Here is a 19,105-nt window from a genome sequence, read left to right on the forward strand (position 1 = left end):
TACCCTTCCCTTCTAAAAGTACTTTTCAGGATCTTGCTGATTTTTGTTTTATTCAATGATGTTGAATTAGCACATTATATTACTTCCTGAGGGAGCAAAATCACTTCTCGTTTTTGCTTTCAGGAACCACAGCAACTTGTGAATATTGTTTACAATCAAGTGACTACTTTTCACACCTGCAAAACCGAGAGAAGCTTTTCCAAAGAAATACTCGGCTAAAATTTTGGTTCTTTGATATCTTGCTTTATAAAATGGGAAGAATGAATAAATATGGATCTAAGAGGAAATGGAGACAATAGGAATATAAGAAGTAAAAATTGGATGAGAGTGATTTTTGAAGAATGATGGTGGTATTAATACTAAAATTGACAGCAGACTTTCACGCAGCACTAACTACGCACCAGGCAGGCTTACTTGTCTTAACCCTGTGGACATGGTGCTACTTTCATCCACCTTTTAAAGCAAAGGAAACAGAAGCTTAGAGAGTTGAAGCTATTGGCTGAAGGTCACATACCTATTGAGAAAAATGTGTAACCTGAGCCATGATAGATGATGCTGCCCTGTATCACAATAATGAAATAAAGAGATAAGTGGTCTTTAGCAGATGCTGCAGACAGAGCTACCTGGCCAAACAAGATTTAACGAAGCCCCTGATTAAGAAGACCGAGGACCGAGCAACTTTACTGAGACCAGACCCGCTTTTACTTCATGTTATAAATCGCACCCTTCACTGAATCTTCAAATAATGTCAGGAAATGGTTATTGATTTGCATCATTGACTCTGATAAAAAGTGAACGTGGTATCAGTCACTGTGGGGAATTTTGCAAGAGGGTCATTTTAAGATGAAATCTAAAATATGATGCAATTATGTTCCAGTAGCAAACTCAAAGACAGCGGATCAACTAGAAATCAATGGACAGTATTCGGAAAAGTACCACGTCCAGATATTAAAACTAAGAGCAGTTGGAAACAAAAAAAAAAGAAATTGTAAATTCCATGAATAAACAGGTAAAACCTGAACATATAAAATGAGCAGACCAACTTAAGACAGAACAAAAAATTACTATTAACTATTCGACTTACAGGCTTCTAATAAAAACTGCACAGGAAATGGAGAGAGTATTGAAATGTCATCAATTTGCTGTCCTTACAGAATAAACAGGAAGCCTCGTCCTTTTCCACAAGGAAGAACGAGAGCCCTATCTAACCAGAGATGCTTATTTCCTAAGGAACTCAGAGCAATTTGCATTCTGTGGTCCTGTGTACAAGAGACACCAGAAGGACCACACTGAGCGTGACTTTCATGGCTACAAGAGAACACAGAAATCACAGTGGTCACACAGTCCAAAGCCTCTCTCCTTTCCAGTGTTTGGACTGGACTGGGCGATGTCATATAAATAGGATCAGAGTTTAGTCACACTGAACTGATGGCCAGGCAATGACTAAGGTCACCCTTAAATGATTCAGTCCCCTAAATGTAAAGTGTCAAAGGAGCCTGTTTCCAAGAAGATAAATGTTAAGTATTTGAATATTTAAGAGCTAGACTGACGGTTGGTAGTTGTAATATCTTTTCTGTTTTGTTGATAAAAGAATGAAGTAGATTTGCACCGAGCTAGAATCTGCATGTTTCCATAGTTTTGAAAAGACACTTAAAGAAATATAATATTAGCATTTTTGTTTCCTGTAGAGGACAAAATCTGTATCATTAGAGATAAACATAAACCACAGAAGCAAACAAAATGTTCATATTAGTTAATTCTGAGTTGTGAGGACATGGGTGTTTGCCTCTCTCTGTATCTTCTAGTGTTTGAAATAGTTAATAATATATGTTATACCAATATAGTAAATAATACTGTGTGCATCTGTGTGTATTTATAGATCTTGTGTGTGTGTATCTGTGCATAAAACCTACACTGATTCCCACCAGAATGTTGACACAGGTCCGCAAGTCCTTATCCAAAGTCGTTAGGTCCAGCTGGGTTTTGAAACTTGAAAAGTTCAGAGATGAAAACGTTCATCTAAAATGTATCGTGTGTCTTACATGCTCCCCTCCGAGAGACTGGGGGCCGCACTCTGTAATCGGCTCACCATCACTAAAGGAACTGCCTACCCCTGGTTCTGGTCAGTTTAAATTTTGCCTCTAAACTTGTTTTTCAGAAGCTCATTGTTTTCCAAATTGCTGGTTAGAGGCTGTGGACCTGCAGCAGCTTTCTGGATGGCAAAACCTGGGAGAATAGTTTTTATTTTTCTTTGTAGTCAACTGTGGTTTCTAAAATGAGCATGTACTTCAGCCAAGCGTTAGGATTACGGATGACGGAACACAGGTGCAGAGTAAACTCCTTACCATCTCAGGGGTGAATCAAACATGGCTGAGGCTTAGCTAGAACCCAGGACCATTCAATCCCCTTGAAGGTCAGAACAATGAAGCACAGGCTGACTGGTGCCAACTGGGAGCCCCCAGTATGAAAGAGAAAAGCCAACATGTGGAGCTAATCAACCGCAAAGGTGGGTGAAGGGAGAGAGCAGAGCAGCAGAGCCGAGCTGTTCAAGAAAACATCACCAAGTCGAGGCCGCCAAATTATGAAATCCCACCAAACCACCGGTCAGTGTACAAACCAGTTAATACGCCCCCAGCGAATGAGAGCAGTCTCGGTCTGCCCTGCAAAACAAAGCAAGACCAAGATCCCCAAAGAAGAAACATGGAAGAGAAAGAAAACTACACTGTGCTGAAATTCTTCAATCATAGTGACAGGTTAATGGGCCCGAGAAAGGAACAGCACGAGTTTCAACGCCTATTTCTCATAGTCGGTTCTAACAAAGGACATCCTGGGGTTTTCTGGTTTTTTATTAAGACTTTGAGAGCAGTGTTAGGTTCAGTGCACGACTGAGGGGAAGGTGCAGAGGTTTCCCTTATACCTCCTGCCTTCACACAGCCACCACCTCCATTATCAACACCCCCCACCAGAGTGGGACCCCAGTTACACCTGAGAAACGTACACTGATGGACCACAGTCACTCACAGTGAAAGGTTTCCCCGAAGTGTGAGTCCTGTATTCTCTAGCAGAGTCAGCTGTTCTCTGGGGCGGGGGGGGTGTGTGTGGTTCAAATACCTGCCTGCACACTATTTACAACAGCCAAGACATGGAAGCAACCTAAATGTCCATCAACAGATGACTGGATAAAAAAGTGGTGGTATATTTATACAATGGAATACTACTCAGCCATAAAAAAGAATGAAATAATGCCATTTGTAATAACATGGATGGACGTGAAGATTGTCATTCTAAGTGAAGTAAGCCAGAAAGAGAAAGAATAATACCATACAATATAACTAATATGTGGAATCTTAAAATAAATAAAAGAAGAAAAAAAAAAGAGGACACAAATGAACTCATCTACAAAACAGAAACAGACTTGCAGACAAAGTAAACAATCTTATGGTTACCAGGGGAAAGAGGGTAGGAAGGGATAAATTTGGGAGTTTGAGATTTGCAAATGTTAACCACTGTATATAAAAATAGATTAAAAACAAATTTCTTCTGTATAGCACAGGGAACTACATTCACTATCTTATAATAACCTTTCATGAAAAGGAGTATGAAAACAAATCTATGTGTATATATATATATATACATGACTGGGACATTAGGCTGTACACCAGAAACTGACACATTGTAACTGACTATACTTCTATTAAAAAAACTTTTTTTTTAATACATGCCTGCAGATTCTAAAGGCATCTTCTCCAAAATATTTTGCTCTCCATCCATTGTATTTATCTCAGTTGGTTCGGAAATGAGGACCAGATGAGATGCGTTATTTTTCAGAAGCTCCTAACACCCCAACAATGACCTTACCTTCATGTCCCCATTTACAGAGGAAGAATTGGAAGCACCGAAGGATAAAGCAACTTTCCTGCCAGGCTCCAGAGCCTGTCTTCAGAGCTACCAATTTAGCTACATTCTCTTTATCACTCAGATTCCCCTCAAGTATGGTTTCTATTATCACCGTGGTTTTCACAGACTGGGAAATTTGAAGGTCAAAGATACAATTTATGCAATCACTTAGCAACCTATGGGTTGAGCAGAGATCAGAACTCAGACTAGCTACTCTAAAGACAGTGAGTTTTCGACCACGTTCATTCCACCACCCAATCTAGTTTCTAAGCGACATCTTTTCCAACATCGAGAAGGGACTCATGTCCAGGAGGGTGGAAGCTGGGACATCCATTGGACAAGCTACAGTTGCCTTCTTTAATTATTAACCAAGAAAATGGCATAAAAGTGTGATAAAATCCTCAACATGAAGGGCAGCAGAAAATGAGGCAATAGGATTAAAATAAGAGTGCAGCTCAGATTTCTTCCACTACCTCATGTAATCCACCATCCTCACCTTAAGAAAACAAGTATTTTCTCCTAAATTACTCTTCCCTCCGCCATCCTATTCAGGTCTTATCTCCACTTTTGCTTTGCTTCCGCAAGTCAGAATAACCTTTCTACCCATCCCTGATTCTGAATACACTTGCTTTATTGATATCAGATAAATTTATGAGATGTTATGTGTTATACCACTGTCTGGAAAGATTAGCATCTTCTCCTGAGTTGCATTAATTTCTCATGTGCTCACCTGAAAAGGCAGTGTAGACTCTCCAGCCTTCGCAAAGAGATCGATTTTTGCTCGTCTCCACTGAGATTCGGAGATTCCGATTAGATCACCTTGCTTCTGCAAGTCCTCATCCAGCGACGTTCTCGTGAAAACCGAGAGATGTGAATGCTGAGACAAATAGTACCAAAACCGCACCTGGGGGGAAATGTGTTTGAATGATATAAATATTCCATTTCCCAGTCTCCAGTAGCTCTTCTGTAATTAAAAATACCCCCAACTACTTTGGTTTCAAGTATCTTTGCCTTCATTCACTTCTCTCCCAAACATGCAGGCCTAGAAAATGCTAAGTTTCTGCCAGCCTGTGTATTCCCTCCTTAAGAAAAGTAAGGAAAGAAATACCTATATTAACTGGTATTTTTAACACATGCCACAGAGATGCCTGAAGAAATGGGACATGAGCATCCTGCCAAGACAAGCCTGAGGACACACATCAGTCCACTCCATCATGGAAATTTCCCAAGACCTCTCTGTGGCTCCTTATGAATCTGGAAAGATACACATTCTGCATCTGATTCAAAAATTACAACACCATGTATTACTATTCATTCTCCCCAAGATCTCAAGGCAAGGAAAAGTTTTCTCAAAAAAAAAAAAAAAAAGATTATCTTCTCAGGTAAAATAAAACTGCAATGAATTAATTCCTTCTCTGTTGTGACATCATCAGAGAACTTGGAAGAGCATATGGTAATGCTCATTGACAGTTTAATCCAAGTCAGAAAACATTCATTTGGAGGTTAGGGAGCCTTGATCATTCTGCTTCCTACTCACCATCAATGAGGACATAATCTAAAGGCTGGACAGGTTAACTCAGCCACAGAGAAACAAAGAGAAAGGAGTATCTTAGGTGCCGATACCACTAGCTATAATGTGGCATTCAGCACTATCCTTTATTCAACCAATATTTACTGAGCGTTTACTAAGAACTGGGCACTGTGCGAGGTGAAAATTAATTCCCTCAGTGGTTGGATGGTCTACTCCACAAAATATGTCAACAAAATCCCTACAAAAGCAAGTTTAGACACACAACAATTTTTTTCTTTTGATTTTGCCATAGAGAGTCCTAATACTGCATGTTTCAAACACACACACACACACACACACAGTATAATTCATTCAGAAATGAGGCCCCTCAGAAATGAAATCATTCTCTTTGGATTCAAAGTGACTCTTTTTCAGTTTCACTACATTTTAAATTCTTGGTTTTTTTCCTTCATCGTTACGTGTTTATTTTGTACATGGACCACTGTTATTACATATACAGGCTGCCCATTTATTTCACTGTTGGTACCAACTTCAATGGAGATGAAAGTTGATAATTTTTTTAAATGCTCTTGAGAAAAACTGTTCAAAACATCATTCTCTGTTCCAATGCAGTGCACGTTTTTTGCAATGTTTACCTAACTGCCACCACCTGATTGAAATATTCTTTCTGGTCGTCCATTTCATTTTAGATTTTACTACCACGCTCCCCTAAACTCAGACCTTGACAGGTGAGCGAGAAACCTAAAGTCAAATGGAAGGGTTTAATTAAATTCTTTGGAAAGGGAGGATATATGTTCTGCAACTACAATTAAATTTTAGATCCCTGCTGTAGTTTCATTACGTTCCAAGCTGGTAAATATGCAAAACAGAGCTTTAAATCCACTTGTACAAGAGATGTGCATGCCCGCCCAGAATTTCAAGCTGTCAAACTGGCACTCAGTACCCTACCAGTGCAAAGTTATTTTAATAGTGTATTAAGAGTAAATACCAAGGGGACCCATATGCAATAGGATAAGAGCTTAGGACTTATATATAATTTACTTTTTTTTTTTCTTAGCAGATTTGGTATGTAGAGACTTAAGAAGTCTTTAGTAAAGACCAAGAAACCTTCTGTAGTCTTTTCAAAGTGAGTATCGGTGAGGTAAGGGTGAGCCCACTGAACAACAGTTATTAATACAGCTGTGGTTTTAGATAGGCGCTCAGATAGCCAGCATCCGAGGCTCTCACTGTGACACAAACCAGTACTGGAAGCCTAAGCCATGAACTCAAGATCACGATGCATGTCTTGAATTCCTCACAGAACCTATTATGGTAAATTCTATTTACTAGGTATTCAGTTAACAGGCATTGAAGAAGGAAGGGATGAGTGGGACTCTCAGCATCAGTGCTTAAGTACATGTCTATACACCTTCAGAGAGAGAGGGGAAAGCTGCTCCGTGTCATAAAATGTATAAGGAATCAGGTGTCCTTAGGGACCTCAGAGTTTTACGGGAGAGAGTGAAAAGGAACAGTGAAGGATAATGTGCATCATGACAAAAGTATGAAAATAGTGTGGCTATCTATATCCTTTTTAATTAAATTAAACAAAATGAACATTTCACTTTCTCAGTTATAAACACAGCCCATTTCAAGTGCTTGATCACTACATGTGATCGCTACATGTGATAGTGGCTTCCACACTGGACACAGCAAAGGAAAATTTCCATCACGGAAAATTCTATTAAACCAAGCTGCAAAGTGTTTATGTTAAAAATTACACCCAGCATTTAAAATCTATTTACTACTTATCATTATAAAAGAAATTACTGTCTTGATTCATGCCTGATTCATTAAAAAGTGGTTAAATAAAATGTTAATATTAAAGGCTTGCTTTTATCTCTCTTTATGTTTTCACTGCATTGCATATATACAACTCTGGTTGTATGCACAGGGTGACCCTGAAATCATTTTGTTCAAGAGAATTTCATGTGGTTAAAGAAGCTTCCAACAAAGAAGTTCCTTTAACAGCAAACTGGAGAAAGAGAGAAGTGAATCTCAGATTCTTTTATTGTTTTTAACTGTATTCTCTGGTTTTATATTGTTTGTATATTTTTTCATCTTAAATCATTCATTTTACTATAAAAAGAAAGGACAACTTTTCAGGTCCCTGATACTACCAGTCACTGAGAGTAGGTGGATAACTAATCTTGCCCTCTAGTTTCCACAGTCCTGTGCTGTTCCCAGACGAATGGCCAGCTCTACAAAGGAATGTAATTAGCAGCAATTAGTACCTGCTAGTGAGTCAGTCTCCAAGACCAAATTCTGCGAAGGACATAACAGGACACTGTGAAGAAGTTCAAAATGACACCTTCCTTATTTCTCTGTTCCCTGTTTCATTTGATTTTGGTTTGTCTCCAATCAGAACTCTACTCTGCAAATTTTCTGCTTTTTTCCTCCACTTTTGCATGGTCTTTTTTTTTCTTTTTAACGTTTTTTTATGGAGCTATAGTCATTTTACAATGTTGTGTCAAATTCCAGTGTAGAGCACAATTTTTCAGTTATACATGAACATACATATATTCATTGTCACATTTTTTTCGCTGTGAGCTACCACAAGATCTTGCATATATTTCCCTGTGCTATACAGTATAATCTTGTTTATCTATTCTACATTTTGAAATCCCAGTCTGTGCCTTCCCACCCACCGCCCCCTTGGCAACCACAAGTTTGTATTCTATGTCTGTGAGTCTGTTTCTGTTTTGTATTTATGTTCTTTGTTTTTAGATTCCACATATGAGCAATCTCATATGCTAGTTTTTTCTCTTTCTGGCTGACTTCACTTACAATGACATTCTCCAGGGACATCCATGTTCCTGTAAATGGCGTTACGTTGTCTGTTTTCAGGGCTGAATAGTATTCCATTGTATAAATATACCACATCTTCTTTATCTAGTCATGTGTTGATAGACATTTAGGCTGTTTTCATGTCTTGACTACTATAAACAGTGCTGCTATGAACATTGGGGTGCAGGTGTCATTTTGAAGTAGGGTTCCCATGGTCTTTTTTTCTGATTACTTCCCTATCAGGGAGTTTTTAGGTCAACTTTTCATATCTTTTCTAGGCTGGACTTTAAATGCTCAGCCACCCCTGCCTTCTCTCCCTCACATCGGCCCCTGGCTGGTATTTGCTACACTTGCTATATCCTCACCATCTAGAATAATAAAAATAGAAAAAAAATAATTTAAAAAATCAAAAAACAAAGGTAAAAGAAAGAAATTAAGACATCTGTAGTGCCTCAAAATTCATCTGGAAATGAGTCCATGTTGGGGAGGGGATCATTCATCACGTACACACACACACACAGACATACACACTAACACACACCCTCATCATTACCATAGTAACTCTTATGACTCCTACTCATAATCATGTTTTTGCCTGAGTATTTTTATTATGAACAAGCTTAAGTAGAAGCCTGGAATCTTCAATAAAATATAATCTGTTTTTCTCCTCTAAATCATTAAGCTCCATGTGTTCTGATGCAGTACAACTGGAGAGAGGACCTGCTCAACCTTTCCCCCATACACCGCTGCTTCCTCTAGAACCTACCCCATTCTCCAACTCTCCTTGGACTAAGTAAAACAGGGAAGAGATAATGATTGCACCATTCCAAGCTCCAAGACGTATTACATTTTTTTTCTAACTTTTTTTTCTCTGATACGAGCTCACTCTACTTGAGGTACGCTACAAGACATGGCCTTTTAAAATGCACTGAGAGAGCTGTTATATAGGTGGGCTTCACTGTTACAGCTTATATTGTTATATATTAGATATATTTTATATGTTATTATGTATAACTCACACAATACACACTGTTACATGTTATGTATTATATACTTACACGTTACATATGTGTAATTTTACATCCACTCTCTGTACCACTTAACACCGAACCGCTGTCATTACTCCTCACTAAATTCTGTATTTTTTAATGGAAAACACGCATTTAGATTGTCCCTACTGTATTCTCAGCCTCGAGGGCTGTGGTCAGCACAGAGCAGGCAAAGTACAAGTGTGTACAATCAGAGAAGGAATATTTACATTGGTGTGTGTGCACTTAGGGAAGTGTGCACTCAGGAGAAATCGCAGAAGAATTATTCTTGTTTGTTCGTTTTTCTTTTTACTTCCTTGAATCTGAACCAAATGATGACTCATGCTTCTCTCTCTGCATTGGATGCTGGAAAACTTAAGATTCCAATGTGTAGCTGGCCCTCATAAACTTTATTTTTGGAGCCAATCTATCTTTTGTTTCATCTATCTTTTCCCTGATATCTCCATTCACTTTTTTAAATTGTACAATTGTTTAATTAAAGAATATTAGAATAGCAAAATGACTTGGGGAATTAAAAACATACAAACTATCATGGAAAGCAGAAACTTCACATTATCAGTTTTGCTGTATTTAACTGAGAAGTCCTAAAAGTGAGGTATTATGTCTTTTAAACAATTAACATATATGAGAGCTCAGAAAATATTAATAGCCACATAAATCCATTCAGATTTTATATTTCCTAATTTACCAAAAACAGCAGCAGTATTTCAACAGCAAAAGAAAGAGTAGCTTCTGTTCCCACATGTTCTGTTTGTCCTATCTCCTGGCTATTCCAAGGAAAAATGCCAAATTTCTACCAGTGACTAAAGGGACTTTTGAAGCTTTTGAATTAAAGTCCACATCTTAAACAATGAGTAGCTGCAGGAACAATTCTGCATGCAAAAGGACCCTGAAAGTCTGCTGTAAAAAAAAAAAAAAAAAAAAAAGACTCAAAAGAAAGCTTCATATTCCTTTAAAGTCCTTTCAGAAAAATATTCTTAACTGTATTAGCCTGACATGATTATATAGAGGGAAAAAATCATGTGTTTTCACAAAATGAAGGCTTTGAGCCTATCAAAGTACTGGCTTCAGTTACCTCACCGGGCCACGTTATCATTTCCTAAAAAACAACACTTGCTGTTGTATGAAAACAACTATTATCAATATATTCCAGTTAGGAAGATCAGCTGCATCTTCTGATTACACAAGAAAATAAGAATTTGGTTTCTTGGCTTACTTTGTAACTTTTATGAAAGAAAGAATCACACATTACCACAGACTTGTAAAAAACAAAGAAGAGTAATTGTATATTCTTAAAATACTCCCATGGGAGAGAATGTTAGCTATGTGTTTCTCAGACTATAAATAACTTCTAACAAATAATACATCCTAAACTGGAAAGCATTATAAAGTAATCCAAATATCCCTTTCCTGTAAGCCAAAGATGACTAACTTTCAAGCAAATGCAGATAAAAGGGAAGAGCAAATACCTCTTCTGGCAGTCTGTAACACTTATAAAATCTAAAGCAAACCACTAAGTCAGTATCCGAGGTCTTAGAAAGTTGAGGACTTGGTTCCAAGAGAGAAACCATCATCTAAACTGCCCACTGTTTTCACTGAGGCTCTATCTAAAGAGGTGCCATGGGTAAGCTCCAAACATAAGCAACAATGGAGAAAAATGTCCTCAAGTGGAAACAATCATAAACTGAAACACAATCCCAATGACCACAAATTACTGGCTAGCCACCAGCAACAATGAGAAATGTAGATCATCTTTAAAAAGAAAAAAAAAAAACTGTATGATTTCTCTGTGAGTCTCGGAATTTCTAATAAGCTCTTAATGTTAGGTTTCAGATTTCTGTAAAAGAGGCATAATTAACACATTCTATTTCTTTGTATCCCATGTCTTTAATGCATTTAACAACAGTGACTGCATTACTTTGATATCTGACCTTGAATTAAAGCTAAATAAGCCTGTAAAGTACTTTAAAAGAGGAAGTAAATGCTTCAAGAGATCTCAAAAAAAAAAAAACTCTATCTATCACATAGGATTTAATTAAAATCAACCAAAAGTGGGAGAGTACAGAGCCCATTCGGGTGAGGTGCTAGTGGACCCCAGGCAGTTGTTTTAATCTGAATTCCCACAGAGAAATGGGCAGCAAAGACCAAGGGGGAAAAAAAAGAGGACAACCAAGAAGAGTTCTGGGTACTCCCATTCAGACTTACATCAGGCTGAAAGTGTAATTACATTTACCACTCTGGACAATCTAATTAATCACCAGGAATGCCTGTGTGAACTGCCGTTAACCCTGCATTTCCAGGCGATGAATTTAGTGTGAGGCACTATTGATCCCTTCATTAAATTCTAATAAATAAAGAAAAAATAATTAAGCTGAAAGCCATAGAGCTTAGGGACAGGTTAGAACTCCCCAAAGGACTGAAAACGAGGCGAGCTGGACAGAAACACCTAAGGGAAGCATTCACATTATGGAAAGTGAGGGGATTATCTCTCGTGAACACCTACTAGGGGTCAAATACTTCGCTAGGTGCTTCATTTAATCACGCCTGAATTCGCAAAACCTTGTGGGGAAGGTATGCTAAGCCTTATGCCTCCAGGGGAGACACTGAGTCTCAAAGCGAGCACAGAACATGCCGCGGACCTGAGATTGCAACCAGGTCCGTCTGACTCCAAAGTCCTTCTGCCTTCTGTTGTGCTGTTGAGATGGATGGTTTTATCCCTTGGTCTGTGTTTACCTGGCACTGGAAGGTCTAATTGAAAAACTAAAATTTCAGAAACATGATTATTTCTTGCACATATTTCTCTTCTACTCATCCTTTCATCTTTCTTTCCACAGAACTTACTTAACTGATTTTCCCCAGTTAACACGGTTGGCCCAAATAACAAAGCCGTTTGGGCAACATGTATGCACAGCTTTAAATTACTGAAAGAATGATGTGGAAAGAATACAAAAGGAGAGGAATATTATTGAATACACCCCCGAAAGGAAGGGTGTAACTGACAGGCTGCAAATGTCTTTTGGAATGACATGATATTTCATGTTGAAATAGCTCATAAGAATCTCTCCAATCACCATGAAAATAGTAATAAAACAGAGCGGGCATTTACTAGCTGGAGTTACCCAATTCTAACACTTTACAACCACAGAATGACCAATGGAAATTCCAATAACTGGTTACCTGACATGGGGCAGAAGCAGTGAGTGATTTTCTAAGAACAGGACTTCCGAGCTTGGCCACTGCAGGTGACTGATGTGCCTCCAAATAAATAAATGATCCTGCAGAAACAAAAGTAAAGTCAAATGGATACAAATTCTACTGCTTTACATTTAGCAAATCTTTGCTCTAACAGCTCATCTTTGCATACATTCAACTGTCAATCAGATGAAGAAAATTACATTTTTACTTCTCTACCATTAAGCTCTGTAGATAACCAAGAAGTGCTTTCATATGGATAACATCAAATATCTAAAATAAAATCCAACTGATGAAAAACAAGCTCTTGATCTAAATCCTCTCAACAAACATGTTTATTGGCTTAATTCATGCCACAGTTTGAAATCAAATTAAATAAAGCTTCTAAGCTTACCATTAGACACTCAACATGCCCTTCTAAAATTCACAGGAGACCTTTATTTTTAAGTTTTTTCATGATGTACTGAAGGATGGGAGCCTATAGAATGAGTTTGGTTTCTCCTGAGGCTTACATGTTTGACATTGTTGTCTGTGCTAGTGGGGATGAAAGCTTAATTAAAGATCTAATCTGAGTGTTAACAAAATAACTTTTTAGATTTTATTTCAGTGGATGTGCTCATGGCAAACATACTAGGGGGATAACGTCTCTTCGCAGCTTGAAAGATCACACATTCTGAGCAGCTGTCAGGGTAAATTCATTGAGTATGGGAAATTTAAAAGGAAGGCTACGCTGAACAATGTCAAGGTCTGATCCTGCCCTTTGATAATTATGGAATGATGGGCAACTTGGAAAGCCAACTATTTTGATGAAAAACACCACATTCAGAAGGTGATTTTCTTAGACACAGTACAATGCTGACTGCACAGAAAGAAAAGGATTTCAGAATTAAAACGGATCACTTTACAGATACTACCACATGTTTAACCAAACAACCAAGGCTGCAAGTCAGCAGTGCAGTCTCGGAGTAGGAAAAAGAGAGTCCAGTTTATACGGGCTTTAAGTCTCAAAGCCAGTTGGGAAGGATAAAGACTACTGCTCCCAAATTCCAAGCTAAGAGTAATAAAAACAGTATACTTAAGCTCATTAAATTCTCTATTTCACCTATAAAGAGTAGAGTAAGAAAAGATGATTTTTTAAAATTATTCCAGCTAAAAAATTCTCAGGTTTAAATAAAACTTAACTGAATATTTTTAAAAGAGTAATTAAAATTCTAAAAATTAAATATTCAAAGATCTTACACCCTTGGTCATTTAGAACCATATGGACACTTTCAAACAAGCAGTTAATGAAGTATAGAACAGGTAAAAACCAAAACTCCAACATCTACAAGCAACAAAGGGTTTGAGTAAATTGGTTATGCCACAAAAGTAACTGGAAAAGCGATAGGAAAAAAAAAACTACCAGAATGTATGTCCCCACAGCTGGGTTTTACTTAATTTAAAAAAAAAAAAAGTATTTGCAACATTACTTGAAAATATTTCAGGTTTTAGGAAAATATGGAGAGCTCCCTGACTTATTTATGATGCCAGAGAGCTCTAATGTTAAAAATGATGAAAACAGTAACAGCATGATTTATAATAGCCAAGACATGGAAGCAACCTAAATGTCCCTCAACAGATGACTGGATAAAGAAGATGAGGTATATATGTACACACAATGGAATACTACTCACTCATAAAAAAGAATGAAAATACTATTTGAAGCAATATAGATGGAACTAGAGCTTATCATACTAGGTGACAAAGTCAGAAAGAGAAAGACAAACGCCATATGATATCATTAACATCTGGAATCTAAAATATGACAAATGACTTACAAAATAGAAACAGACTCACAGATACAGAAAACAAACTTATGGTTACCAAAGGGAAAAGGTGGTAGGGGAGGGATAAATAGGAGTTTAGGATTAGCAGATACAAACTATTATATATAAAATAGATAAACAACAAGGTGCTACTGTATAGCACAGGGAACTATATTCAATAGCTTATAATAACCTATAGTAAAAAAGAATACAAAAAAGTATATACGTATACATAACAATCACTATACTGTACACCAGAAACTAACACATTGTAAATCAATTATACTTCAACTTAAAAAGTGATGAAAATAGAATTTTAAAAAAAAAACTATACAACAATGTCATTCATGATCATAGATACAAAATTCTAATTAATAGGTTTCAATTCCATTTGAAATACTTATCAAAACAATAATATGTCCTGACCAATCCTAGCTTTCCAAGAACAGAGATTTGGTTTAATTTATCAGAACTATCAACATAGTCAATCAGATCAACAAATTAAAGGATAAAATCATACATTCATATCAACAAATATTAAAAAGTGTGCCAAAAAAGCCAGTCACTCCAAATAACAAACCTTAATAAAATGTTAAAGGGAAACAATAAAGATTAATGACCAACCTCAAAATAAATAGCATGTTCAATGGCAAACAACAAAACTATTTTAATTAAAATAAGAAATTACCTCGAGATTTCTGTCACCATTATTAATTAGAGGAAATATCAGATAATATTAATTACCTTGGACTAATATTAGGTCTAACATTGTGGAAGTCGCGCAAATAAAATATTCTAATAAACATAATAGAAAAGAAGAAATAGATTTTTGCATGTTTTAGCAATAATATAGCTGTAAAAATAGAAACCCCAAGGGATCCTATCTTCTAATAAAGATGAGTATTAATAAGAGAATTTAGTAAGGTAAAAGGAATTAGAATAATACTTGTTATTTGTATTTATTTTAGCAGTAAGACCCCAGATATAGAATGGTGAGGAATATTCTAATCACAGTGACAACAATCATACAAAATAATTAGGAATAAACGTAACAAGAAAAGGACAAGACTTACATGAAAAACAAGACAAAACTCTGTGGAAAACCATAAGCCTTCTGATTAAATGGAAAGAGACAAGATATTTTTATCTGAAAAGGTGATGTTATGAAAATATTAAGTCAGTGAAAACTGATGTGAAAGCCAAACACAATCCTGAGAGAATTTTAACCTTATATTTGAAAAACAGATAATATTGTTGTAAAATTTTAAAATCATCTCTCAGCCAGAACTACCTACATCTTTCATCCTTTTTCGATGTATTTCCTCTAATCAGAATACATTCCCTGCCACCTCTCCTTGATTCCTTCCTTCTGCCTTCCTGGCTACTTTTCATGCCTCTTCAGTGCTCAGGTCAAGAGACACCTCTTTCACAAGGCATCTCAAGTCCAGCTGAGACACACTCCATCCCCTATAAAAGTATTTATCACATCTTATTGCAAAGTCTTACTTATCTGCTTCAGTTACCAGACTCAGAACACCTCAAAGACAGGGACCATGGCTTGCATCCATGTGCACCCAGGTCTAGTATATGTCAGGTACTCAATAATTGGTTGGAGAAGGAGAAGAAAAATTATATGAGCTTGGAGGAGATGTACTAGTAATATATCTAGTTCCCATTATTAAAAGTCTCCTTTCTATTTTAAACTTTAAATTTAATACAAGCTGGCACAGAATCTTACAGGAAAAATAAAATTCATTGGCATAAAGGCCAAGATTAAGATTTTACTCCACTGGCAAGTAACAAGCTGCGTTTATAGTTTTAGACAACAGATGGATAGCTGAAGTCTCCCTCCCCATCCCAGCATCCTCCCTGACTAGTCCCAATTTCCATTGACTAAAAACACGGTCAAAACTGTTAGTTTTGGCATACTTCTTTGACAATCTCAAAGGAGTAACAAATATAATAATGTCCAGTGGGGTTCTACGAGCTTAAAGAGACTCTAAAGTTATAATAGTTGTGTTATTATAAAGTTAACATAATACTAATGTACCTTTTCAATGGCATCCAAACAAAACAGAGAAAAACAGAACAAAACCCTTCTGCTTTCCTAGGAGTTTCACAAACCCTTACTGAAATGCTATATGTAGTTACAGTTGCTGTATTTAAAGGGCATATATAAAAATTGTACTGGTGGTTAACAATATAAATGAGGAAGAAGTAAGACTGTAACAAAGAAGCCTAAAGAGTGATTAAATTGCATTCAAGTATTTGTAGATTTATTTTACAGACAGTGCTAAATCTCCGTTCTCTGTTCCTAGAAAGAAGATTAAACTATTTTTCTTTCTGCTTTACAAAAACTTGGACTGGTCTAAAAAGAAGGCAAGCCTACTGTATGATTCCTGACAACTAGAAAAATTTATCAGGGAACTTTTCCCCCTCTTCAGACCTTCAAAAACCAATCTTTTAAATAATGTAACAAATTTTTTTATTATTAAAGCAATGCTCCTTTCAGGAAACTCAAGTAACCACAAATTATTAAGTCGATCAGAAGATCATAGGGCAAAACAAAACAGAGTTCCATGTATGCAGTCTGTAGATAGAAATGAAAATACACAGTATTATCACTCCACAGCAGGAAAGACAAGACAACTATTTAAAACAAAAAAAACAAAACAAAAAACAGAGAGGAAAGCATCCTACCATGATCTGTATTTGCGGCAGGCTCAGCGCCAGGAAGACGGGGTTCTAGGTGGGTTAGCCCTTTCACGAATTCCCAGCGTGAATCTTGCATGAGAAATGGCTCCCAGCCGCAGAAACCAGACTCAAAGTCACACCTGAGATCATCTGCTGTTGTACGTGGAAAAGAAAACAGGGTGTGAAGAAATGCAGGAGGAGCAAGCAGGGAAAGGCTGACTCCACGTCAGCCGATCAACGGAGGCGATCAGAACAATCACTCTACTTTGTAAAGGGTGTTTTCTGATTATCAGAACAGTTGTTCTTTTCCCAGCCTCACAAAGTTTTCCACGTGCTGTGTGAAGCATCACCCTTCAATATTCTATTTGCAAGTCCAGCACATTTCGTCCTGGTTGGACACCTCCATTGCATTTGCAAGGTGACACTCTAGAGGTTTTCAGAGAGTAACTAATTTACCTGCCAAGATGAACAAGATTCACCGGCTGAGATGGTCAAAAACAATTTGAAAGGATCGAATTTAAATTAATTCTGGACACCTTGAAGAGCTTGAGGTCAGCACTTTAGTACACATCCTATTAGCTATTTTAACAGTTAAAAAAAAAATCCCTAGCCACTTTGGATTGCAGGTAAATGAGGTATTTTGAACTTCAATTCCCGCCACCCATTTAATATACAACAAAAAGTTAAAAAAAAAAAAAACTTAAGATCCTGTATTTACCACAAAAGAACTAGTTTTAGAGAAAGTCAAGATTTGAGGTAGGCCTCCTAAGCACCTTTTAGTCAACAAATTAGTGAGAAAAAAAAAAACCAGCAAGTTTCAGAGGACTGGGCAGTAAACTAGAAATGCTAACATCTTGATGTGTGCTAACAAAAAATTCATTTTTATGTGCTTAAATTTTCTTTTCGTAAAATAAGACTCACAGTGTCCACCTATCTTAGTAGTTTTGGGGATAAATTAATACAATTAACTTAAAACTTATTTTCAAGTATTTCTCTTTATGCAGAGGCATTTTCATAGCAGAAGGGAGGACAAAATAATTCCTGGTCAGAAAACACCTAAATTTTGACAAGCTCCCTAAGATCATAATCTATTCTCTTTAATAAAAATAATAATAGATGTGTTACCACTGACCTCCAAGTATGTATCAAGTATTCTGCATATATTACCATCAGTGCTCACAAATACCCTCCACAGTGAGTGCAATTATCCCCAAAAGACTTTCTTTTGGAAACGTTAGCACTGTGCAACTTACCTATGGTAAATTTCAGTAAATGGAACACCCAGCCTTTGAATTGTCTGATATCAAAGCTTATCCTTTGAAGCCTCCCTACACCAGGGACACTGTCTCGTAATTAAAAAGACTGCATCACCCTATGCTTGTTCCTAACCATTATTTTCCATTTTAAATAATATGACCAATTTTACCAGTATACTGAATAAGCTCACTCTATTTGAATAATCAAAGGGTCTTCAAATGTCTATAAATATGGATGGATGCCTGGTTTCATCAACAGGTATTTCATTGCTAACATGTTAACTCTTAGCAACACTAAAAGTGCATGATATGCAAATAACAATGCCACTTAAATTTCTCTGCATGTAAACTGAACGTTTTGATCTTAGAGCTATGCTTGTTTTGATAGTCATATAATGGACATATAATGAAAGATACTTTACAAGTAAATATTATTGTCCCCCTTAAATCAATTTCTCAAAAAATAAAACCAAGTGAATTAACTACATGTTATATAGATATGTATAACTTCATATATTTTAGTGTAATAATGAAAGAATATTGCACATTATCTAATGGTTAATCAATCAATCAGACAGGGAAATGCTGCTCACCCATACAGTACCCAATTGAAAACCTGCTGCTTCTGGACCTTTATCTTTTCGGAGCTCTGGTTACAGAGTTGATACAATACTGGTATTGATAAAAAGTTACTCCTTCCAAGGGGAACTGCTTCTGGCTTTTGACACAGTCTTAAGAACCCCCTCCCTGGGCTTCCAGAAGATCCTCTAACCTGGTTCTTTGGTCCTCTGTGAACTTTGCCACCTGCTAAGTTACCTCCCAGCTCTTCTACATCAGTTGGTGGGGTGTCAAAATACA

The 19,105-nt window shown here is 36.9% G+C and overlaps 1 protein-coding gene across 4 annotated transcripts in view; it reads right to left on the bottom strand.

Annotated features, from left to right (window-relative positions):
• The window catches only part of MALRD1 (MAM and LDL receptor class A domain containing 1), a 438,921-nt gene that overhangs the window by 360,275 nt on the left and 59,541 nt on the right, over window positions 1-19,105 (bottom strand). For 3 of the 4 annotated variants that reach the window (XR_012504288.1, XM_045511295.2, XM_074358490.1), the window contains exons 11-13: window positions 16,998-17,144; window positions 12,478-12,575; window positions 4,628-4,801 (exon numbers count right to left, since the gene is read on the bottom strand). Coding sequence is in view for 3 of the 4 variants with exons in the window: in XM_045511295.2 (XP_045367251.2) it covers window positions 4,628-4,801; window positions 12,478-12,575; window positions 16,998-17,144 (419 nt within the window). In the remaining variant the exon portion in view is untranslated. The remainder of the gene's footprint in view (window positions 1-4,627; window positions 4,802-12,477; window positions 12,576-16,997; window positions 17,145-19,105) is intronic. The other variant, XM_074358489.1, reaches the window with a different exon arrangement.

This window comes from Camelus bactrianus, chromosome 35 (genome assembly GCF_048773025.1).
Source record: "Camelus bactrianus isolate YW-2024 breed Bactrian camel chromosome 35, ASM4877302v1, whole genome shotgun sequence".
NCBI classification, from domain to species: Eukaryota; Metazoa; Chordata; class Mammalia; order Artiodactyla; family Camelidae; genus Camelus; species Camelus bactrianus.